The sequence below is a fragment of the Daktulosphaira vitifoliae genome, unplaced genomic scaffold (assembly GCF_025091365.1).
Source record: "Daktulosphaira vitifoliae isolate Bord-2020 unplaced genomic scaffold, ASM2509136v1 Scaffold_5, whole genome shotgun sequence".
In the NCBI taxonomy this organism is placed as follows: domain Eukaryota; kingdom Metazoa; phylum Arthropoda; class Insecta; order Hemiptera; family Phylloxeridae; genus Daktulosphaira; species Daktulosphaira vitifoliae.
The window spans coordinates 19,122,043-19,147,795 of record NW_026099576.1 but is presented as its reverse complement, the minus strand read 5'-3'; the positions used below and the strand labels follow the sequence as shown (position 1 = coordinate 19,147,795).

The window sequence follows — 25,753 nt, the reverse complement described above, 5'->3', positions numbered from 1 at the left end:
AAATACTGAATGAGGAGTATCCAAATAAAGACATTAGAAGATATCTCGTGGAACGAGAGACTAGAAGATTTATCAGTGAGAAAGAGCTATTAGAGAATCAATGAAAAAGAATAAAGCAGTATGACCAAATGAATTGCTAGTAAAAGTTTGGAAAATATTAGAAGGTGTTGACATAAGAAGGTATGGAATGTCAAAGACTTTTTAATAAAGTTCTATTAGGAGGGAAAATGTCAACAAGAATTAGAGAATAATTACAATCATTTTTAAAAACGATAACATTCGTTTGAATGTTAAGTTATCATTACTTCATAAAAATTTTAATGATCTTGAAGAAAATCACAAAAACCAAAATTACCCAATACTAGCTCCCTAACAATACCTATGTCTACATTTATTACGTAAATTATTATCTTGGCCCAATAAAAAATTCATTATTTAACTTGTATAAACTGGCAAAATGTGATAATATTACTTAGTGATAACGTTGCTAGGTGATAAGGTCACTAGGAGTTTATAAGGGAGTTTTTTCTGTTCCGGGTGTCAGTATATGTTAAGCGTTGACAATGGTAACATTGTTTTCGAAATACATATATGAGATTTTTCAATAATTTTTTTGTGGCTCTTTAGGTTTAACTTTTTAAATATTCTTTAGTTTTAAATTAATAATATTTTTATTATAGAATTAATTTTAAATACTAATTATTTTTTCATGAAGATTTTATTCGGAAATTAATATAATATAATCAATAAAACTTTTTTTGCCTAAAATTTAATTATTAGTATCGATGCGAAGCTGAAAACGTTTGTGATAGTGTGCGTTTGTTTTTTATGACTATCTATAAAAATTCTTAACTCTCACAGCACAGATTTTAATAATAAATACGTTTAAAGTATCCGATTTTAATATAGTTGAACACATTGTCATAAAAAAATGGAAAACACCCTTCAATTTTAGACATTTTGAAAAATATCTCAAAATTACATTATTATCAAAAAGGAATTTGCAAGAAAAACATTTTTGTCTCAATAGTTTAGTTTAAAATTTCTGTTATATATATATATTTTTAATACGTTTGCCACAACATAGTAAAAGGCTATCCCAAATTTTGGGTATTATGAACAAAATCAATTAACAAAACGGTAGCACAGTGGGGTCGAGGCACAGTGTGGACGAGGCATAGATGGGACAAGTATAGATGATATCTGACAGTGATTAAAATCACTATCATAAGAAACGTTTCGATGCAAATCTGTAGATAGTGTTTTATTTAGAGAAATTGGTGGATTATTCCAAAAGCAACATCAACTCTTATTTTTTTGATTATATCCTAATTAGTAGTTCTTTGATATTAAAATATGATATATGAATAAATACTAATTATAATTATTAAATTTAGTATGAAAATAAAAAACTATACGAATTAATTATGATATACAGGGTATTCAGTAAGTAAGGAAATGGGTTTCAATTATTCCTATTGTTTGTAAAAATTAACATGTTTTCTTAATTATTGAAAACAACGGTAGCACAGTGGGGTCGAGGCACAGTGTAGACAAGGCATAGATGGGACAAGTATAGATGATATCTGACAGTGATTAAAATCACTATCATAAGAAACGTTTCGATGCAAATCTGTAGATAGTGTTTCCTTTAGAGAAATTGGTGGATTATTCCAAAAGCAACATCAACTCTTATTTTTTTGATTATATCCTAATTAGTAGTTCTTTGATTTTAAAATATGATATATGAATAAATACTAATTATAATTATTAAATTTAGTATGAAAATAAAAAAGTAAAATACCTTCTCCGCTTCGCATCGAAGCTAAAAAATTTAATAAGTTTAATTTCTTATGTCTTATGAACTTTATTCTATGTCAATTAAATTATATAATATTCATGAAAGTCAATATATTCTCCTAATAAAATATTTTAAAATAAAATAAAATACAAAACCTAGAATATTAATAGAAAAATAGCATATTTTTGAATACAGTAGCCATTTGCGCATTGAAGATAGGTCGTCGCGACAAATTTTTTTTTTTCATTTGATAGTATATAATATAACCTTTAATTTGATATGTGTTTAAAGGACGCAGTATTCCCGGAACATTTTCAAAAGTTCAGTTGAAAAAGATCCATGTTTTTACAAATGATTTAACAGCAACAGATTTTTCAGCAGTAAATTTTCTTGTTATCATAAATATTATTAAGTATCAATGATAAAATAAATATAAAATTCAGTACAGACAATATAATTTAACACATCACCTTAATAACTATTTGTTTAAAATTTCATTAAATTAGACAACGTACAATTAGGGCAATAATTTAGACTTATGAAAAATTAAAAATAAGAATTTCTATTAGTGCACTAAAATCATAATCTAATGTTTTAGTGAGCTAAAACATTCGTTAATGATTAGTCCAAGCTCATGAATAGACCCACAGGTTTAACACAAAGATATAGTTTCGAATATGGATTTAATAATAACAAAATCTTTCTAATTAATATAACAAATAATTATTTCTGAATATTAGTTATCAATTAATATATATTAATTTAAATAATACGTATCAATCAGGATATATATATCAATATAAATAATTATTGAATATTTAATAAAGTAATTAGGTTTTGAATCTTTCAATTGTAGCTATTGAAAAAACAATAGTTACAAAAATGATTTTTTTTAACTAATAAATACAAATTTTTAATTCATCATAAAATTTTCTATTTAATGATATCAATTATAAACTTGTAAATTGAGCTAAAATAGAGTTTAAGATTTCAACATTTTTAACTTATAAAATTTCATAAAAATTAATATTAATGGATCAAAATTGTTGATTTAACTAAGTATACATTGGTATCATTAAGAACGGTTTAATTTTAGTGATATGATTTTACTGTGTAGTTCAGAATAAAAGCAAATTTTATACTCTATTATTGTTGAAGATATTTAATTGCAAATAATTTTTTTTAATTTGAGATACATATTTAATTTTTTTCAAAAAAGGTTTTTCTCAATATAAGTTTTTTGCTAATTATAAGTTCAACTAGATTAAAATCGTGTTCTTTTGATGTAGTGATCATTAAAATTGATCACGTAAGAGCTGAGTAATTTTATATACAAATATAAACGCACAGCATCAAAACTAATATTTTTTAGTTTCGCATAGAAATTAAAATTAAAAAAAAAAAAACATCAAAACGTTGTTAAAAAAAATCTACTCATTTAAACGTATTATAAAAATTATTTATAATTGTAAAAATCAGATGAAACCCAAAAATTTTTTTTAGAAATAGTTGATACTATCTTGTTGGCAAAAAATTTGGAATTCTAAAGACTGAAAGTAGACAACACAAATAAAGTCAAGAAATTAATAAATAATAAAGTAAAATTATATTAGTTAGTATTTGAAACTTATTATATAAAACCTAATTTGACAATATATACTTTAAATACTTTAAAATTGTACACAAAAATAGCATGTTTTTTAACTATAACAACAATTTTTACACAGAAGATAAATCGTCAAGATAATTTTTTTTTTAATTTATAGAACATAACATAAGCTTTATTTTAACATATGTTTGAACCTCTGAATAATTTCAGAACATATTTAATAGTCGAAAAAGTTAAATATTTGTGCAGAAGTTGCTATTTTGAATCTCCCTTGTGGGAAGGTAATGGGTCAGATTATCAAATAATTAATATCAAATAAAAGGTAAATATTTTAGGTAATTATATAAAAAAATTATTTTGTTTAATTCATTGTTAAAATATTTATAGTATTTAAAAATTCAAAATTTACAAATATTAAAAATCAAAAATTTTTTGAGTATTTCTTTTATTTAAAGGAAACTAGAGAATTTTTTTCCAATTTTTAAGGACATTTCTTCAATTAGATACGATTTGTGATATTTTGGAATCGTTAAAAGAAATCGAGAGCTGAGAAGAAGTGGCGACCGTCATAAAAAAAAAGACACACATTGTATGGTAAAGTTAATATCTTCTCATCTTCGAATCGAAGCTAAAAATCGATAATAAGATTTTTCATAATTATAAGTAATACTAATATTTATCACTAATTATTCTTTTCTTAAATATCATAGAAACAATAATCCAGCTACTTTGACAGGAATATGTGTATACAATTAGTTATTACACAATGAAATACTTGTAATATTTTCGCTTATAACTTTACCAAAAATGACAAGAATATTAATTAAAATTATACACGTGTGACTATATCCATGAGACATTCACAACACCACTGGGGGGGATTTATAGTTTTATCATAATGTATAAAAGTGCACAAAGTAATATATTGTGCATTTTTATTTTATCATATTATGATAAAATAATTTTTAAGAAATATCATGAAATACTATGTACAGATGAACATCATTTACTCATGGATTAATAAATTATTATTTTTATTAATAATCTAGTTAATTAACTAGATTTTTCTCATTGTGCTCATAAGTAAAACTTTGATTATTAAAGTAAATAATAATTAATCACTCATAGATTTAAGAATGATATGTTATGAAAACACAATAATGTTTTACATTAATATAACTAATTTGATATTTGAAGCACATTTTTTAGTGATTGACATCAATTTTTAGTTTTCATGTGTTCCATTCATCTGTGATCTTTGTTTCACTTCGATTTTTCATTTACGGTCAACTCTTTTTCTCAATATAAAAGAGAAATTTGAAATTCACTCAAATAAATCTCCTTGGGTTTGCACGTCACACTTCTGTTGCGAATAAAAGATAAAAAAAGAAAAGAAGTGACGACGAAGGACCATTCTCTAGAGAGAATTTAATTTGGTAGGTTGTGGCGTTGACAATGATAAACTGATTTATCGAGGGACATGTATCGATGTAATATTTTTTCGAGTTACAACGAGTGATGGTGATGTGGCTAATGAAACACGTATGTGTTAAATTGCCTTCACAGGTGTACTCGAATATTGTCTGGAGAAAAAACTTTAAAGTCGACAAAGAAAATACTAGTAAAAGAATTTGAGAAAAATACAACAAAAAAAACATGAAATGATTCAGGTAGGTTCATTTGTTTTGTAGTTTTTCTTTTAAACTTGCTATTAAAACGATTACATTACTAATAAAAAATAGTCAACTCCAAAATCCTGATGTCTACGAATAGATAAAATAACAGATGAGATATAAAAAAGGTGACCAGTAAATATTATAAACAAGACTACCACTATGTAGGTAAAGTATATTATTCGAAATAGATCAACTATTATTATGCTAGAAAATCAGCTATTCAAAGAAATTCTGTATAACAGAAATATCCCAAGTCATATTTATTTTCAAAATAATATCGCCTTATTTTCAAAAAAAAAATATATGACTTGATATAATAGTGGTGTACCTTTGATGTACAGCAGTTGTTTAGGAATGTGCTTCCCTTTAAATTTGTACTGATGATGGCTCTTTAATTTATTTTTGAAAGTTAAAAATTATGTCTTCTCAATATACATAAATTATAATTTTAATAAATAATGGAATCTTTTACTATAAAAGATAATTGAAAAATAAAACATTAAACTATAAATTATTAAAAAATAATTAGCAAACAATTTTTTTTAAATTAATACTATTTTTGTTTCAAAAATATAAATATTGTAGGTTACTGGTTTATCATCAAAATATTTTTTAGTTAATATTGAGTAAAAGAATTGGTGCTAAGGTAGATTATTTTGGTGTATAATTAATCGCATGAAATTGGTTGTTAAGTCGATTTGACTTCATATAAATGAACAGCGGTAAAAGTGTTTAATTTAAAAAAAATTGGCGGATTATTCTAAAAGCTACATGATCTCCTATTTCCTTATTTATATCCTGACTACAAGTTTTATGATTTATAAGTGTAATATATGAATAAATAAATAAAGCGAAATGGTTTTATTTATCATAATTTAATTATATTGATTCATATTTTTCTCTAAAAGTTATAGCGTTATAAACGTTTCACTATGAAAACAAAATAAAGTTCGAATTTTCTATTTCCATAATAAAAATATTACATAAGGTTTAATTAAAAATTTTTATAAAAGTATTAGTATTTCCGGAACACTTTCAAAAATTAAGTTGAAGAAGCTCTACTTTCTATTTGTATTTTTAAGTTTTGAACCCTCCTGTATTAAGGGAAATGGTGCGATTTAAAAAAAAAAAATATGTTGGATGAAAGAATTATATAAATATTATTTATCATAAAAAAATTGTATTGATCCATATATTTTTCAAAAAATTACAGATTTATAAAGTTAAAAATGTAAAATATAAAATCGAGAATTTTAACATACAAATAGCTCACGGTAGGCATTTTCATTGTGATGACAAAATAAAGTCCGCAATTTTTTTTTTCATAATAAAGTATATTACATTAGCTTTAATTTAAGGTATATATAAAAATGTCAGTATTTCTATAAAACTTTCAAAAGTTAAGTTGAAAAAGTTAATTTTTTGTAAAAAAAATTGTCATTTTTAATCCCTCTCTGTGGGCAGGTAAAGGGTCGGGTTTATAAAAAAAATATATCAAATAATAGGTAAAGACATCATGCATCTATAAAAAAATTTATATCGATTTGGTCATTTTTGATAAAATTATGGCAGTTTTAAGGAAAAAACGACGAAAAAATTTAAAAAATTAGCAATTTTTAAATTTGTAATTTTTTTTTGGAGATTTATCTTATTTACAGGGAACGAGGGTAATTTTTTCAATTTTTGAGGGTAACGTCTTCGATTAGATAAGATTTGTGATCTTTTGACGTATTATTGAAAGAAATCGGTTCGGTAAGACTGAGAAAAAGTGATAACAGACACAAAAAAAAAAAAACAATAAAAAAAAACATCATAGTAAAATTAATACCTTCTCAGCTTCGCATCAAAGCTAAAATATGTTTTAATTTTTTTGGAGTGCTAAGTTTGAGTCAAGAAATGCTAAAGTCCTATTAGAAGCGCTTTAGTTGCGCGTATGAGTAATTTTTTCTGTGGTGTCTTTGTATTAAACGTATATATAAACCAGTTTAATTATTTAATGTTTCAATAATTAAAACTTACAATTTCCTCGAGAAATATATTGTTTGTTTTTATCTTCATGTAGTCAATTTAATATTATAGAAGAGTTTTTATATCGTAAATAAAAGTTATATCCATTTTCTTATGTTTGCAATATATTAACAAGATTAATTAATTTCACTGTTTATATACATACGTCGAGTTTTAATTCTAATATAAAATTTTAAGCAATGTGCGGATATTTGAGAACAAACTAAGATTTAATTCCCTTTGTCCGGTACGCTACTGTTTTAAAGTTAAATACGAGATATAAACGTATTCTATTAAACTTTGACGGTCTGTGGACACTTATCCTTTGACTTTGATGCCAGAGTTTTCCAATTAACCGTACATCGGCGAAAAGTTTTAAGTGTAAGTTTTCGAGTGCATTTCAAAATATAATCAGATGAAAACTTTAGACACAAACATCATACACATCGGACTATGTTTGAGTAGTTGTGAAGTTAACGATGATGGCGAATGATGGCTGGTCATCTAACCTTAGTTTCTTAAGCTCCAACATAAACAGAAGGGCCGCGTGATAAGCTTTAAGAATGTTCTATTATGATCGATTGCCATTTAATATATTTTATGTACAAGACTTCCATAGACTTCTTCGATTAGTTGATTCTAAAATCATTTAGGTCATTTATAATGTTTAATAAATAGGAGATTTACTATGATTAATAATTCCATAATAGGCGTAAAAAAAAATTCGTAGTATAAAGTTTTATAAAATCGTGATCTCATAAGTTAAACCATATACAAAGTGATCGGTTTATCATAAACCAGTCGATTACTGAAAAAATAAATACGATATTGGAAAAATAACTTTTAATATTTTTTAGTTTCATATAATTCTTCATTTAGCAGCTAGTAATTTATTTTTAAGAATTATTCTTCTTATGACTTAGAGATATGTCAAAATTATTTTTGTAAATGGCAACATACATATTTAATCAGCTCATAAAATTAGAAATAATCTACTGGTCGATAAAAACTTCGGGATCAGCATTTTAGAAGTTATTAACAATTTAAAGTAACGACTGGAGGTAAAGAGCGGGTGCTGCTGTTTTTATCACTAGTTCTTCCTTATCGTAATCTTTGTCGCGCCTAGGTATATAAATGAAAATACAGTTCCAAAAGTTGTTATAGACCGGCCATCTTGTTAAATAGATAATTTCCTATTTTATAAGTTGGAAGTTAAATATGCATGTTGTCGTTTACAAAAATAATTATTAGCTGCTAAATAAAGAATGATATGCAACGAAAAAATATTAAAAATTTTCCAATATTGTATTTATTTTATTTTATACCGTGTATCATTTTTGAAAATATTACTCGTGAAAATTTAAATAGGTACAAACTTACTGAATAAAACCTTTTTTCGTAAAAAATTAGTAAAATTTTTCATGAGAATATGTTACAATATAGTAACATTACATCGTTGTTTCAAACTTTAACTGAACTAATTCTAGTTTTGATTTTATACAAAGTCTCACCTTGAACTTTGAACGTCAATCAACTCTTAGTTACTCGTTAAATATCAACATATTTAAAACTCGTTTCATCGCATATTTACCATTAAAATGGGCAAATTGTTTTTTCAAAAGTATCATTTTTTTCCAAGTCTATCATTAATTTATGAACATCGGACTGCATACTTAAACGCTCTCTTGTAAATTGTACGCTTGTCGCTGTCGTTGTTCGCTCATGTTCTTTTACATCAAGTTACAGTTCAGATACGTAATTCATGGCCGGCGGCAGTTCGTTGAATATGCGAACGGGATTACAACATTACAAGAGTTTGAGCTTTGGTAAGCATTTGTCGGATGTCAAAAAATTACGCTGAAAAGTTTATCGCTGTCGACGGTTTAGCAGCGTCTGCTCGGCAATATTATTACAATATTTGTTAGTCGACACGCGCATATATTACTGGCGTTGTTACGCGCTTCTGGCACCAAGCCACCCCAGTCCTAACCCCATCCTCTGTAATCACCCCAATTCTTTCCTCGGCACAGCTATTGGTAATGTAATCTCTATTGTGCCATGCACACAATAGAAATGCAACGTGTGCACTTTCATATTAGTGTTAACGTTAATTTAGAGTCGATTAAAAAAAAAAATACTATTGTAAAAATACAGGAACCACCGTGGTGTACATTTTTTTTTTTAAGAAAAACATTCTTTTGATACATCAACAGTTATAAATTACAATATTTTTCCAATGTAAAAATCTTTCGCCTAATATTTGAATACATTTTAATAATAATAAAGAAGGTAATGTGATTTTATAGAATATTTCAGTGGTTCATTTCGTCTTACGATAATTGATGTGACAAAATGAATAAATCAGTTTGATTTGTACAGACATTAAATGTCTATTCTGCCCTAAGTTTTAGTATTAAAAAATAGTTAAGTAATTGCATCATACGATATTATTAGAATCGTTTTAACGGTATCGTACAGCTATTCACATGTCATGATATAATTTTGTGGATATTTAATAGGATAAATATTAAATGTTCGCTTGTGTTCGTATTCAATCATTTTTGGCTAAAAAACAACCAAAAAAACATTTTATATCAAATTAAAAACTTCGATTAACTTTATAAGTTTATTTTGAATTTATGTGCAATCATTATAAAGTTTTCATAACTCTGTTTTTAATTTTTTTCGGTTTACTAACAAATGATAACAATATGGTACCTATTTTTATGTATTGAAGTTTTTTTTATAGCTCATTATGAAACCTACGTAATATAATGTACCGTTTCTTGAAAACTAATTGAAAATACAAGGTTTATAAATGTCTGAATTAAAATTGGTTGCTTTGGCTATACTCGATAGTACGACCATAGTTTGGAAACATCTTAGAATGTTCATTTATTATTAAAAATTGCCCAGATTATTTTTAATAATAATATTATATTTAATTTATGAGTGATCAGATCCAATTTTAGAGAAGTTTCAAAACGTCAAGAGTGGATTAGTTCTATTCTGGCAAAAAACAATTAAACTATATGCATTCCTTGAAGTCTTTAGCCTAAGAGATAATTTTGTTGGAAGAGATAGTGATTTTAATCACGGAGATCGCTTGTAAACTTTGTATTTAATCTAGGTCACCGGTCTTTTTGTAAATAAGAATGGAGAAAATTCAATTAAGCGATTCCTAATACATTTAACAGAAGTTTTTGCTTTAAACCAAAGATCATTCATTTGTGTATTAAATAGTTAAGTCTTCTTGCGTTCTTAGCATTACTGATACTTTTAAACTAGAATTAAAAATAAACTTGGACATAACGGCTTAATTAATGGACAATCTTTCTTATTTTATTGTATGTTTTTAGCACGAGTCTAAATTCTAATCATCTTGGATTAATTTAAGTAGTTTATTTTTTATGGTTGTATAAATAGTTACATTAAGTTTTTTTTCTAACCATTAGTTAGTTAATGCCACTGGATTCTTGAAGTTTGGACTCGTGCATTTTGGGAAATTTATAATTGCAGTAGTTACCCAACTTGTCTCCTGTTAATGAAATTGATGCATGGTATCCCATCCAACAACTAACAGCGGCAGGCAAAGCTTAACTTTAGAGCTTGACAAAATTTGAAGTGTCCACTGTGCTATACTATGTCTATTAGGTTTAGTATAAATTATGTTATTACTGATGAGATAATAAAATATAAATGTTTTATTAGACGTGTTTCTAGAATATCAGTTACTATGATTGGACTTGAAATAAAATAATGACGTCATTAGCAATACTTTTCCAATTCAACAAGAAAAATTTACATTTGATCAGATATCTGTTGTTATCCGTTTCGTTGATAATTATTCATATATTTATGATATATAGAGTATTCAGTGTGTAAGGAAACGGGATTCTATTGTTCTCATAGTTTATAACAATTGACTTGTTTCCTTACTTACTAATCATTCTGTATGTATATGTCTACTAGAATATCGATGATCATTAATTGCTGCATTTTATATTTGGTATACGTCAGATTTCAATAGAGTTCAGTAGAATCCTTTTGTTATTACATATACCCGCTGAGTTTGTCATTTCCTAAATTTGACCAACGATGTTTCGAAAACCTAAATCACAATTTAGTTTACCAATTCATTTAACATTTTATCTAGACAAGTATACATGTATATTGTATATTCGCTTTGGTTTTCTATATTTTCATATTTGGTGGTGCCGATGGAATGTCTCATTTATAATAATGTTTTTATCGCAAGAGCAACTCCATTGATGTAAACCATTTAGCATTGATACTACTTTTTTGCATTTATTATTTTTATTTCATTTTGTTTTGAATTTTTGATAATTTATTTATTTTTTTCATAATAGTGAATTCGATTACAACAACATTTTTTAACAGCTCTCCAGCCATTACAATGGGATTTGATTTACTTGATAATAATCTAAAGTAAATGGTGCTTGAATGCAATAGTAGGATAAAGGTTGGCATGACAAAATTTATATCCGACGTGAAATGTGCATTTGACAATATCAATACAACTCATTGTTCAACTAATTAGATTTTAGTTCCCTCTTATACCTAGCCGAATGCCATGTTATATGCACATACTGTAAGAAGCTAAGTGGTAATTTAAATGTAAAAATATACTACCATTTTCATATGCTTGTTTGATTTTATAAAAAATGGAGTTACATTTTAATTGAAATTACTCTGATATTTGAAAAATATAACTATAACGTAAATTAGCTATTAAATTTCATTTTGAATGACAAATGTAATAAATTATAAATATTAAAATTTCAAGTATATTGATAATAATTATATAATAGTTATTTTTTTAATTTTATACACATTCTATTGAAAAAAAAAAAAATAATATTATGAATATTGTTATGATAATGGTAAAATTTAATTATATTTTATGGATAACTTAATAATTGTGTATGAGCTTAAAGTGCTTGAATATGACTTTTATTGCTATGTGATATCGCTCGTTATCAACTTTAAAACTATTAAAAAGACAGAATTTTAATTGTGTTGGAACTCATAACTTTATTTAATACATTCGATATAATTTTATTGACCTTTAAAATTTACATTCATATATCATCAGCAAAATAACAAAAAAATATATATGAGTTTGATTTATATGTGTTAAATTAAAAATTATGAATATCATTGCTAAAAACATAGAAAGATTGTAGTACTTTAATTTTTTACTCAAAATTAAGCTAATAGAAATAAATACTCAATTAATATTATTACAGTTCTTTAAAAAAAAGTATTCTAAAAATATGTTTTTGGTAGGGTTGTTACGTTTTAAACACGTTTAAACACCAAAAATTTCGACATTTACATTGGTTATGGAACATTTTACTCAGTTTACTTATGTTTATTAGCATACCTAGTTTTTGATAAAGCTCTATAAAAGATATATTTTGACTTAAACGCTTCATTACTGTCATTTAGTTCATAATAAATGTTTATTTATAAAGAAAATGCGTGAGCAGTGTAAATATTGCATATGCGAATTTTAACAATGATACATTGTTTTCGTTGCCCTAGGAATTGAGTAATTAATATAATTGTAATAAAAAATAACAACTAAGTTTCTTCTACTTTATTATATATTTTTGTTTATTATTGTGTTGCTCTTACTTAATAGTTTGATTAAAGTAATCATGCCAAAATTTAAACCAAACGTCCTAAAAAGAACTCAAAAATTGGATTTGATATCAGAGAAAAATGGTTTTAGGCAAGCTGTATATGAATGGAATGGAATTTATAAAGGTCAATGGGAAAAGAACATGAAAAGTGGTAATGCATATATTAATACATAATTGAATTTGATAATAATAATTTTAATTTATATAATATAATATAATATATATATATATATAATTTTAAAAAATTATAAGGCTGTAGTGTATATTTTTATTATCAATATAATATTTTTAATCTTCCTGGAATAATTTATCGAATTAAACCATAAATAGAAAATACATGAGTTTATTGTTTTAACGGCACATATTTATTTTTGTGGGGTAGAAAGTCATATAATGATTTATTACTCACTATAAAATGTAATGAACAACATTAATACTAGAATTAAAATTTTATCCTGAATCATTTTTAAAATTGTGAGCTAATATTACTATTATAAATTATCAAAATAGATTGTATAATAATTTTTGCAATCTTATTTAACACATTTTGACATTATATTTTATATTAATGTAATGTCATCTTGACATTTTAAATTAGGTTTTTTTATAAGTAAAAGTCTATTTAATCTTAGGCAAATTTAATATTTTTTTTACCGTCTATTGTTCTAAATAATCTATTTTAGTTCTATTCATCATAAACCGTACTTTAAGTGAGTATTTGAATACATTTATAAGAGCGTAAGAACGAATTTATTAGAATTTATGTAAAACAATCCGTTATAGTCATTCAAATTAAAAATAAGATAATTGGATTTCATATAAAACATGCTTTAACTTTTGAACTATGATAATAAATGACTCCTATTAAATAAATGTATGTGACACTTTGATTAAATTATATACTATAAAAACGAAACAACCACAATATAATTTACAATCAATAATTGTAATTGTTCAAATAGCATGTTATAAAAACATTAATAATTAATGTGTGTAATTTTCAACTTAATTATCTAATAATTGAAAAATAAAATGAATTTTTTTTATCTTATTTATTGTAAAACAACTACAGTAAAAAAAAAGTTTAAATATATTTATTTTAAACCGAAATTAATGGAATAATATTACAAAAATAGCCAGTGTTGTACTAAAATCTATTGAAAAATAATAGCATTTAAACAAACAGAGTATCAGTTTATCATAAACCACTAGATTATTCACAAAATAAATACAATAATGAGAAAATTTTGTTGGTTTTTTTTAGTTACTTTTAATTCTTCTTCATAACGCATAGAAGTGCCAAGTTTTCTTTTTATGTTAACATACATATTTAGTTTATTTATAGAATAAGAAAATAACTTGTCTATATCAACTTTTGAAACAGTACTTTACATGTAATTTTTATTTGTATACCTTGGCGAGACAAAGATTACGACAAGGAAATGAATAATGTAAAATTTAAAACATATTTTTATTATTTATAACCAAGAAGAAAAAATTAAAATAAAATTACTTTGTATTTTTATTATTTTCAACATTTCATACCTACTCTTGTCTAGATATAAAAATATTAATGACTTCTGAAGCATTGAAATGTTGTTATCGACGAGCCATTTTCTAAGTTTAAAAAATATATATAAAACCACTTATAAATCGAGAAATAAATACTACTTAAACAAGCAAAGAAAAAAAAGTGTTATGTTTTAGTTTTGTCAAAATTTAAAAATATCCATTTTTTTAGTTTTTTTTTTTACAAAAATATAATATGGGTTATAAGCATTTCAGTATATAGTGTGTACAAGCTGTCCCCACTCATGTTACATATTCACTTAATGTATTTAAATGTTTGTAACATAATAAGTATTTATCCTAAAGTTGCTATTGATTCATTAAAATTCTTTGTAAAAAACAACTAAAAAATGGCTATTTTGAAATTTCAAAAAGACTTATGAACTTGAGACAATTAATGCATTAAACATAGTTTGAACTGAAAATTTTCATTTTAAGTAACGTAAAATATTTGATGGATCAAAAGTTAATTAAACTATTAAAACCTGTAGCGACATATATATATAAAGAGGGTGTTTAGTAAGTAAGGGATCTATTGTTCCCATAGTTTATAACAATTGACATGTATCCTACTTACTGAACACGTTGTATATTTAAATCTAAAAAAAAATAATTTAACTCAATGAAATTAATAATTATTTAATACAAATATATTGATTTTTTTTAACATTTTTATAGGCAGAGGCATTATGTTTTATAATAAAAACAATATTATTTATAATGGCGAATGGAAAGAAGATATGAGGCATGGTTTTGGTAAATTAATTCGACAACATTATGATCACGGTGAACTAATTTGTGAAGGTCATTGGATTAAAAATAAATTTGTATGTATATGAAAAATATTTTAGTTGTATTTTCAGTACACGTTTTAAATAATTTTAAGCTCAGGGTGTTTATAAATTCAAGTTATCTTCTGCAAGACTTCAATAGTGGCAAGTTTTTAAATAAACTTAATTTACGGCGATAAACCATTGATCTCGAGCCAAAAGCATTTATTAGTTATAACCAATAAACTCTTCAAATTATAATAATTAAACGCATCGACTATTGGCACGTTCTCAACGTATAATTAATTTTGTAAGTTCGGACTCATTTGTGCTTACACTTGCACAGTAGAAAATTAAAATGTCAATTGATTAAAACTAAAAACAACGCAATGTTAAATGTATTTAGTAAATGAAGTCCTCTTGTGTTACTATATGTAATACAATTAGAAAAGTAAATTTCAGAACTCATTAAAAAAAAAAGTTTATTGTATTACATAAAACAACGTAATTAACTTAAATAATATTATTGCATTGAAATAATTTTATTAACCCTAAAAAAGTAATGTACCTTTGTTTTAGTTATCAAATATAAAAGTATTTTTATACACGTCCCTTAAAAATGAATTCACATTTAATATAATTTTCATTACGTCTTTATTAAAAATAAATTTTAATCATATTTTTGTACGATATTAAGAATTTTTAATTTGACATAAATGTAATAAAAAAATTCTCAACCTAATTTTTTAGTAAATAGTCATAAGAGCTTTCAGGTAATACTTATTATGAATTGACAATGTCAATTTGATATAATATAAAAAGTTAAATAAAAGGTCAAAAACTCATACTGCTAAATTCAATTTTCATTTCTTGTGCTATAGAAGATAGTCCTTAAATTTGTATTAAAGTCTGTGTTTTGTTTGACGGAATACTTTAAAATAGTTTCGTTCATTTCCGAGGAACAACTATTAATATTTGTAAGAAACTGTTTCAATTTTAGATAAAATACTGAAGTAAAATTTCTTCCTTTTAAAACAACACTAATTTAATTAATATATTTGATATAAAATTTGATTCAGTTAATCTAAAATTTGTATATGTTAGAATTAGCCGAAAGAAATAAGGTATACTTAAATAGAAAGTGTATGATTCAGGTAAAAGGAATATGCTATGGAAGAAATGGCGTTTACGATGGAGAGTACTTACCAGGCACAAGAATCAAACATGGATTTGGAACTATGCGTTGGAATAATAATTCTGCATACACTGGGTTTTGGATTAATAATAAATATCATGGGAAGGGCACTTTCGTGGAAGGTTTGTATTTTACTTTTTTTTGTTACATAATATCAATAGTAATGCTGATATATATATAGAAAATGGATGTTATTGGGATGGACAATGGAAATGCGGATTAAAAAATGGCGAAGGTACTTTCGTCAATAAACTTATAGGACAAAAAGTTAACGGTGTCTGGCTTAATGGAAGTCTAGTAGTAAGTACTATTGAAGATTACAATAAACAGAATGCCAATATACATCCATCGATTAATCCGTTGCCCAAAGTAAACAAAAATTATACATTTAAAACATAAATTATTAGCTTTCAAATGCAATTAGCTGATTTTTGTTTATCATATTTATCATATAGATTATGCAGCTAGACTTGGAGATATTGAATAGAGTATTTGAAGAGACAAAAACTGAATTCATTAAACAATTATCGCAATAGTTAAATAAAAACATTTTCTGAGTATTATCATAAAATAATATTCATACAGGGTATTATTTTCCAAATAAAATTGAAGTGTTTAAAAATAAATTGTTTATAAAATCTAAAGTCTGAAGTAATAAATAACCATTATAGCTAAATTATCAACAGGACTCAGACACTAAGTAAACAAGAAAAGGAGATGAGATAGGAGGAGAACAGTACGCGTATATCCTGGAACTAAATTTAACATTAAATATCGTGTAAGAAGTAATACTAGATATGAAACTCCGAAGAGAACAAATTAAGTTATGGTTGCAACCAATTCAGATGACTAAAATAATGCTATAAACTATACGTCCGAGCCGCAATGTACCAATCTAAAATCCTTTAAAGTATACACACACGTTGCCGTGTAATCCCTCACAGTTGTACTTATTGTCTACGGTTAAATTAGTATTGTTATACATACATTCATAACGTAATAGGAATGTGACCCAGGATTTCGCTGTTAACTTGCGTAGTATTATTTATAGTCGCACTATATATACTTAACTGGCCAAATATAAGGGTATAGGGCAGTGTATAAAAGACAATGCGGGATTCCGGAACACAGTGGCAAGGAAATCCAGATAAAAGCTGCCATACTTAGTGCATCGAATTTCCGAAACATAATCGAAATTAATAAATAAACGATATTTATAAATCCTTCGTCAAAAGAAGATATCTCGCTTGTATTTAAATAATCCAGGCAACATAAATGTTGAAGCAGCCAGTATTTATTTGAGCTAAAACTGAAAACGTTTATATTATAAAACTCGAGATCGATAATAGACTAACAGCAGAATAGTTACAAAAAATATAATGTGTTAAATAAAAGTGGGTTTTTATAGTTAATAGCAGAAAACGCTATTCTAGTTAATACCATTATTTATTACCACTTTAGCTTACTGTATAAAATTTAAATACTTAATATTAAGGTTGAGATGGAAGTATACACGGCTGATTTTTATTTGAAAGTATAATACAAACAAAAATAAATAACCCCTAACTACGTAATTGAGAATCGGCAAAATAAGTATAAGAATAATTCATGAAATAAAATTTAAATGCTAATATTATTAAATAATATAAGCAAATAAATATATACCAATTTTTTAAAATATATAAATATAAATTTAATGACTTTATTTAAACAGACTATTAACACATTTCACAGTATTAATAAAATATAATATATTTAAATGCATATATAATTTTATTATAAAATATTTTTTATACAAGGTTTTTAAAACTAATATTGATAATTTTTACATTGGCTTTTTTTAGTTCCTTGTATTTCTCAATTTATTAATTAAGTATTATTTAAGTTCGTTTTTTCTTTAGTAGCGTTGGACTTCCCTCAGGAGTTCTTGATAGCCATATTGATTATAGGTAGTAAATAGGAAGATTAAAAGCTTCCTAATACAACTATTAAAAAAAATAAGTTGTGCTGCTATTAAGTGTATTAAAATATTTTCATATCTCTCAATAAAAGTAATCTGGAAGAAACAAAATAGAAGAACATTAAATCTTTCCGAAAACTACCAGTTATAAAATATTTGACATAAAACTTACTAACCGACGAAATCGCTTAGGGGTTCTAAGTATCAATGTGAAACTTAATGTAACTGCTATCTATCCATTTTGAAATTCTAAAACCCTTCCCCGATACTGCCTTGTACTACTAGAGTAATACTTTTTTAAGGTGTCAAGTTTAATTTTTCAAATGGCAACATACATAATTTACTAGCTTATTTATTAGATAACAATCTAATAAAGAAAATGACTCGTTGATAACAACGTTTGGTTCAATATTTCAAAAGTTATTAATTTTCTTATAATTAGGTTGAATTAAAAATGAAACCGAGAATTGTTTAGCGATAAATAAGCGACTCCAGCGTCTCACTTTCAGTCATTATTTTCAATTGTTAATAACTTCTAAAATATTGTTTTAAAAGTTGTAATCAACTAGTAATTTGCTACATTAGATTATTATCTAATAAATAAATAAGTTAATTATGTAAAAAAAAGTGAGCGATGTGTACGTGATATCCTTGTAAGATATTAAGGATAATCATACAAAAAAAATTTCTTAGTTGAGAAATAAAGAAAAGTGTATAACTAATGGAAACCAAAAAAAAATTATGAATATTATTTATATTTTTTGATTAATTAAGTAGTTAATGATAAAAAAATTATTACTTGTATTATTTATTAAATAATTTTTTTTAAAGTGGGAATTAATGAGAAAAGAAACCCAAAAAAGGTACATTAATATAACAGAGGATATGTGTGATGGTATTTGTATCAGATTAAAAAGTGTGGATAGTTTAACAGAAGATTTTAGGGTAAGAGTAGGAGTAGAGATAGATTATGCTTTAAGCTGTCACCTATTTTCTATAGTGATAAAATGACTACGAAAATACGAGGAGAGGTACATGTTATTCGCCGTTGATATAGTGTTAATTGAAGATAATAAGAAAGAAATTAAACAAAGGTTAGAGGTAAGGAGATCAGCTCTTGAAGGAAAGAGATTAAGTATAAGAAGTAGTAAGACAGAGTATATAGAGTAAGAATTTGACAAAGAAGATTATAAGGTAGGTGATATGAGGAAATTAATGACAATAAGCGAGACGTTGTGATGGGAGAGGAGGAAAGTATTTAGGATCAGTTGGGTAAAAGAACGGTATTGACGAATATGTAAGAGACAGGATTAAGTTTGGGCGGGTGAAGTGGAGAGAAGCGTCTGGTTGGTTACATGATAAGAGAATTCCAATAAGGTTGAAAGGTAAGTTTTATAAGGCTGTAATGAAACCAGCTATGATGTATGGTTCAGAGTGTTAGGCGGTTGACAAGAGAATAGAACAGAGAAAGAGTGTAGCAAAGATGAGAATGCTTAGATGGATGAGTGCAGTGACTAAATAAGATAGGATAAGAAACGAACATATAACAGTGAGTAAAGGTATAGTGTTAATCGATATGATTAATATGATGAGAGAAAATAGGCTCATATGGTTTGGTCAAGCTATGAGGAGAGAGGAATCGGACTCTGTAAGAACAGCTATAGAAATTAATTTTGAGGGAATGAGAAATACAAGTCAACCAAAAAAGAGATGGAGGGATGTTATTTAATGCGATATGAGGACTGCTGATGTGTGCTTAGATAATACAGAAGTTCGTGTCAAGTGGAAGTTTAGGATAAGGGTGGCCGACCCCAAGTAGATGGGGATAAAGGCGAGGAAAAAAAAAGAAGATATATTTCTTATTAAAATCAACATTTCATGTAGTTTAAAACAATATACAACTCTACATGCAATTAAGTATGTGAGATAGTTTTAACACTAATGGATTTTAGGGTGCCATTTTTTTTCTTGAAGAATGTCCAAATTTTCATTTATTTTCTCGTACACGCAATGGAAATTTTAACACATTCAATGGAAGGGAATAATTTGAAAAAAAAATGATAAAGAGTTTATATTTGTCTACGAGTTTTCGATAAATTATATCCAACTTACAGTACTTGTATCAAAAGTTAACATTTATTTTAAAAATATCATACTAACGCAATGGAATTTTTAATAATTTCTTAAAGTTCATATATTTATATTTAGAAGTGATGAACTGAAAATAAAAGGGACTTGAGTCTTACAGTATCCTTTAACTCCATTAAAGGGATTTTATTATCCAGAAATTTCTTTTGTTTTCCCGTAAGGATATTGTGGCATAGCTTACGAAGATATTAGTTCAAAAAAGTTGATTGGAAAAGATCTATTTTTAATAAATGCTTATTTTTGTATCACTTCAATAGATAACACTCGTTTATAATACATTCGAGACTTGTTTTCATTTATTATTTTACTTTTATTACTTGTATAATGTTAAAGTTTAGATCAATAGTTGTACATAATTTAAACAATAAAAACATTTAGAATTTTCTTTGTCGAATACTAATAATAAAATTATTTTGCTCTTAATATCAAAGTACATATTTGTCCATTAAACACTAACGTACTAACAAATTTGTATTTTATTTGTTAATTTATAGCCATATAGTTATCTTATGTATTTTAAGTATCTAATTCACATTAAAAGTCTAGAAGAAATAAAATTTCGTTATATTATATTAAATTAAAAATATACATAGATGATGTCGTAATTTTTATGGCTTCTTTTGAGTAAAAATTAACTGTAGAGGATTTAATACATATAAAACTGAACAAATCCCCAGGTTGTGTGGTTTTTAAGTGGTAATAAATGACTAATGTCATTCTCATACAAGAGAATCATATAACAGGCTTAGTGCTTTAGTGACGCGATGAATATTTCTCGAGGGTGGGAAGGTTTCACTATAAAACTTGTCAGAAAAACATGACCAGCTTCAGTCGTTAGCAGTTTTTTTAAAAATGTAATCCAATTATTCATCGTTGATAGTATTTAAAAAATTAAGGACGAAAAATAGCTTTTCGTCACGTCCCTAAACTCAAGTCAATTAATCATTTATGATTTTTCGAAGGAAAAAATTTAACTTCGATTATCGTTCGCAGAGATACTTATTTCATTTTCGTTATATATACAGCAAGATTACCAATTAATTTAAAAAAAACGTTGATGAAATTCCGAAGTGTCATTGTGCTTCCTTTCCTTTTATAATTAGTTTTAACGGTTCGTAGAAATTTTAATTAAATTAGATTTTCCATCATGAGAAAAACTATTCACGGGAGAGACAAAGATGTAGGTTTACCTTTTATCCTAAGCATGAATATTATCAATAACAAAAGCAATCAGTCTCAGTGAGGGAATAATTAACTTAAATATTCATAAGTAATCCGTGAGCATCCACTCGGTTTTATTAAATAATTTCAATTACAAATAGTTTAATTTATAGTTTTCTTATTTTTAATATCGTAGTTAGCAATTAAACGTCGATTTAGAATAATTACAAATTTTAGCTTCGATGCGAAGCTGAAAAGATATTAATTTTACTATGATGTGTTTATTATTTTTTTTTTTTTTGTGTCTGTCACTACTTTTTCTCAGCTCTCACTGGACCCATTTCTTTTAACAATACGTCAAAAGATCACAAATTGTATCTAGTTGAAGACATTACCCTTAAAAATTTAAAAATTTTTCCTCGTTCCCCGCAAATGGGGGAAATAACAAAAAATTACAAATTTAAAAATCGACAAATTTTGTCATTTTTTTCAATTTTTGTTCTTAAAACTTCCATAACTTTTTGAAAAATAAACAAATTAACATAATTTTTTTTCTACTAAAACCTTAGATATTTCCCTTTCGTTTGATATCATTTTGTTGAAAATCTTACTCTTAACCTGCTCATGGGGGGGGGGGGTTTAAAGTTGCAACTTTTTTACAAAAACTAACATTTTCAACTTAATTTTTGAAAATGTTCCGGAAATACTGCGTTCTTTAAACATATATCAAATTAAAGCTTATTTTATGTACTATAAAATGAAAAAAAAAAATTTGTGGAGACGACCTATCTTCTATGTGCAAATGGCTACCGTATTCAAAAATTTGCTATTTTTCTATTAAAATTCTAGGTTTTGTATTTTATTTTATTTTAAAATATTTTATTAGGAGAATATATTGACTTTCATGAATATTATATAATTTAATTGACATAGAATAAAGTTCATAAGACATAAGAAATTAAACTTATTAAATTTTTTAGCTTCGATGCGAAGCGGAGAAGGTATTTTACTTTTTTATTTTCATACTAAATTTAATAATTATAATTAGTATTTATTCATATATCATATTTTAAAATCAAAGAACTACTAATTAGGATATAATCAAAAAAATAAGAGTTGATGTTGCTTTTGGAATAATCCACCAATTTCTCTAAAGGAAACACTATCTACAGATTTGCATCGAAACGTTTCTTATGATAGTGATTTTAATCACTGTCAGATATCATCTATACTTGTCGCATCTATGCCTTGTCTACACTGTGCCTCGACCCCACTGTGCTACCGTTGTTTTCAATAATTAAGAAAACATGTTAATTTTTACAAACAATAGGAATAATTGAAACCCATTTCCTTACTTACTGAATACCCTGTATATCATAATTAATTCGTATAGTTTTTTATTTTCATACTAAATTTAATAATTATAATTAGTATTTATTCATATATCATATTTTAATATCAAAGAACTACTAATTAGGATATAATCAAAAAAATAAGAGTTGATGTTGCTTTTGGAATAATCCACCAATTTCTCTAAATAAAACACTATCTACAGATTTGCATCGAAACGTTTCTTATGATAGTGATTTTAATCACTGTCAGATATCATCTATACTTGTCCCATCTATGCCTCGTCCACACTGTGCCTCGACCCCACTGTGCTACCGTTTTGTTAATTGATTTTGTTCATAATACCCAAAATTTTGGATAGCCTTTTACTATGTTGTGGCAAACGTATTAAAAATATATATATATAACAGAAATTTTAAACTAAACTATAATAATAATAAACTAAAATAATAGTTAACTATTGATAAACATAGATGGGACATCTATGCCTTGTCTACACTGTGCCTCGATCACACTGTGCTACCATTTTTTTTTATGTATATATAATACATTTAACATAATTACAGTATGAAAATTTACACATAAGTCAATATCATGATAGACATATATTGAAATCCTGTCATTTATGTGAATACATAGTCCAAATAGTTTTTCTTATAAGATTGGCGAACGCCACTTTAAAAAGGGACACGTTCAGTGAACAGGAAAAAAGAAACAAAAATTGTCGGATGAGACGAAACAAAAATATGTTCTTTTTTAAAATGTGCGTACGTGTGTGTATTGGACATTCTTGCATTTTTCTTTCTTTTTTTGTCAAAACAGTTCTCAATAGACATCAGCTACGCTGGTCCCGCAAAAAATACTTCCAAACTTATTCATTCGAATCAGTGGACTGTAAACACATTGTCCTCTATCTGATATATGCGACTATGGATCTACCACGTCGATGAGAAACACTTTCCCGTGGGACATACTGAGTTTTATCTTGTTTATATAGACCAACCTGAATATGACTGTATTTTTTCGATAAGTCGTATTGACCACCTAAATAATGTTTTACGTCTGCTTAAAAATAAAATAAACCTTATAGTAGATACATCTCATTATTATATGCTTTGTTTGTCTGATTTGTATCTAACATTAGGCATAAAAATATGTCAAATGCAATAAATTAACTTTCTTTATGGGTAACAAAATAATTGACTCACGCTTTTTTTACGAATTTATATACATAAGTGTATAAAAACTAGTGTGTTTATGCAAAAATATACATTTACTCTATTAAATAGAGTTACGTAGATAAGCCAATTGTTTTTAATACACTAGTGTAACATCATTGCATATACAGACCACCTTCCTTCAAATTTGAAGTCATAAAAAACCAATTAACTACCTTTATTTATAATCCCTTGTGTATTATATATGTATATTAACTGAAAAATTTGAAAATTTGTAATTTTTATATCTCATAAACGAATAAGGTCATGTTAAAAATTCAAATGCCATTTATTATTAAAATAAAACCTAAAACATTTTTTTAAATTCAAAAAATCTGTTTCCTTTTGAAAAAACAAAGTTCATGTTCTAACAAGGCAAAAGGGATAAACTTGAAAAGTATTTAATAGCTAATAATTCAAGAATTATATGTAAATTAAAGAACTAAATAAAAAAATGTTTAAATCATTTTTATTCTATAAGTAATTTAGTTGGTTAAGATAAAAATATCACCTTGTACATACGGCGTATAAAACTTTTATTTCGAATATTTATAGATATATTTATGTATTTTATATTATGATGAAGTTTCGAACTCGTTGCAGAGTATATCTTCGGACTCCGAACTATCGTTCCAAAGAAGAGGTCTTCAACGGGTTCGAAACGCCAACATAAAACGAAGAAATTTATATATCTGTAGATATTCTAAATAATATAACAATTTATGAAAGATTTAACACATTCCTATACAACTTTATAAAATGTTATAAATTTTTACAAATTATCTTTCTAAAAAGAATTTTGATATTTGTGTAATAATTCAATATTATTGTTTTCAAAAAATTTAACGAGTATTCTTTAAACTATAAAGGATGGAACACTTCTAACTGACAATTGTTATTGTGACTATTGATCTCTTACATATTTGAAATTTTCTTTTTTAATCAATTTTTATATTTATAACTGATTAATAAATTTATATAGTAAAATAAAATATAATATTCATTAACTTTTTTCAAATTTAAATTAATTTGTTTAATACATTAATATTTATAGTTGATATTACTTATTTATTCTCTTGCTTTTTGATAGTAAGTATCATTTAATATTGTAAAATTCTCATTAAGAAAAATAGTTATGTGTTTGTAAATTATTAACTCCTTATAACTAATAGTATGAAAAATAAAAATAAGCTAAACATTTTTTATTGTTATGTATAAATAACTAATAACAATATGTTTACATGAGTTTTTTCATTATTTAAATTATTACCAAAGTTAGAGAAATATCATTTTATGTATTTTAGCTTCGATGCGAAGCTGAGAAGGTATTGGTTTTACTAAGATGTGTTTATTTATTTTTTTTTATTTTATTTTTTTGTGTCTGTTACCACTTTTTCTCAGCTCTCACCGAACCAATTTCTTTCAATGATGCATCAAAAGATCACAAATTGTATCTAGTCGAAGACATTACCCTCAAAAATTGAAAAAAATTCCCTCGTTCCCCGTAAATGGGGGAAACCTCCAAAAAAATTACAAATTTAAAAATCGTTAATTTTCGAAATTTTTTCAATTTTTTTTACTTAAAAGTGCCATAACTTTTTCAAAAATGAACATATCAATA

The 25,753-nt window shown here is 25.7% G+C and overlaps 2 protein-coding genes across 4 annotated transcripts in view; one reads left to right on the top strand and one right to left on the bottom strand.

The window, feature by feature from the left end:
• LOC126907618 (protein O-mannosyl-transferase TMTC1-like) overlaps window positions 1–25,753 on the bottom strand; it is a 323,473-nt gene that overhangs the window by 191,147 nt on the left and 106,573 nt on the right. The window lies entirely within an intron of this gene.
• On the top strand, window positions 12,778–25,309 carry LOC126908226 (radial spoke head 10 homolog B-like). The gene is made up of 6 exons (XM_050690138.1): window positions 12,778–12,913; window positions 15,010–15,158; window positions 16,256–16,418; window positions 16,478–16,596; window positions 24,736–24,826; window positions 25,305–25,309. The coding sequence occupies exons 1-6, from the start codon at window positions 12,778–12,780 to the stop codon at window positions 25,307–25,309; spliced, it is 663 nt and encodes a 220-aa protein (XP_050546095.1).

Coding starts and splice junctions, on each gene's coding strand:
- LOC126908226 (XM_050690138.1), top strand. CDS start 12,778: ATGCCAAAATTTAAACCAAACGTCCTAAAAAGAACTCAAAAATTGGAT. Junction 15,159..16,255: donor ATTGGATTAAAAATAAATTT/GTATGTATATGA, acceptor TGTATGATTCAG/GTAAAAGGAATATGCTATGG. Junction 16,419..16,477: donor GAAGGGCACTTTCGTGGAAG/GTTTGTATTTTA, acceptor ATATATATATAG/AAAATGGATGTTATTGGGAT.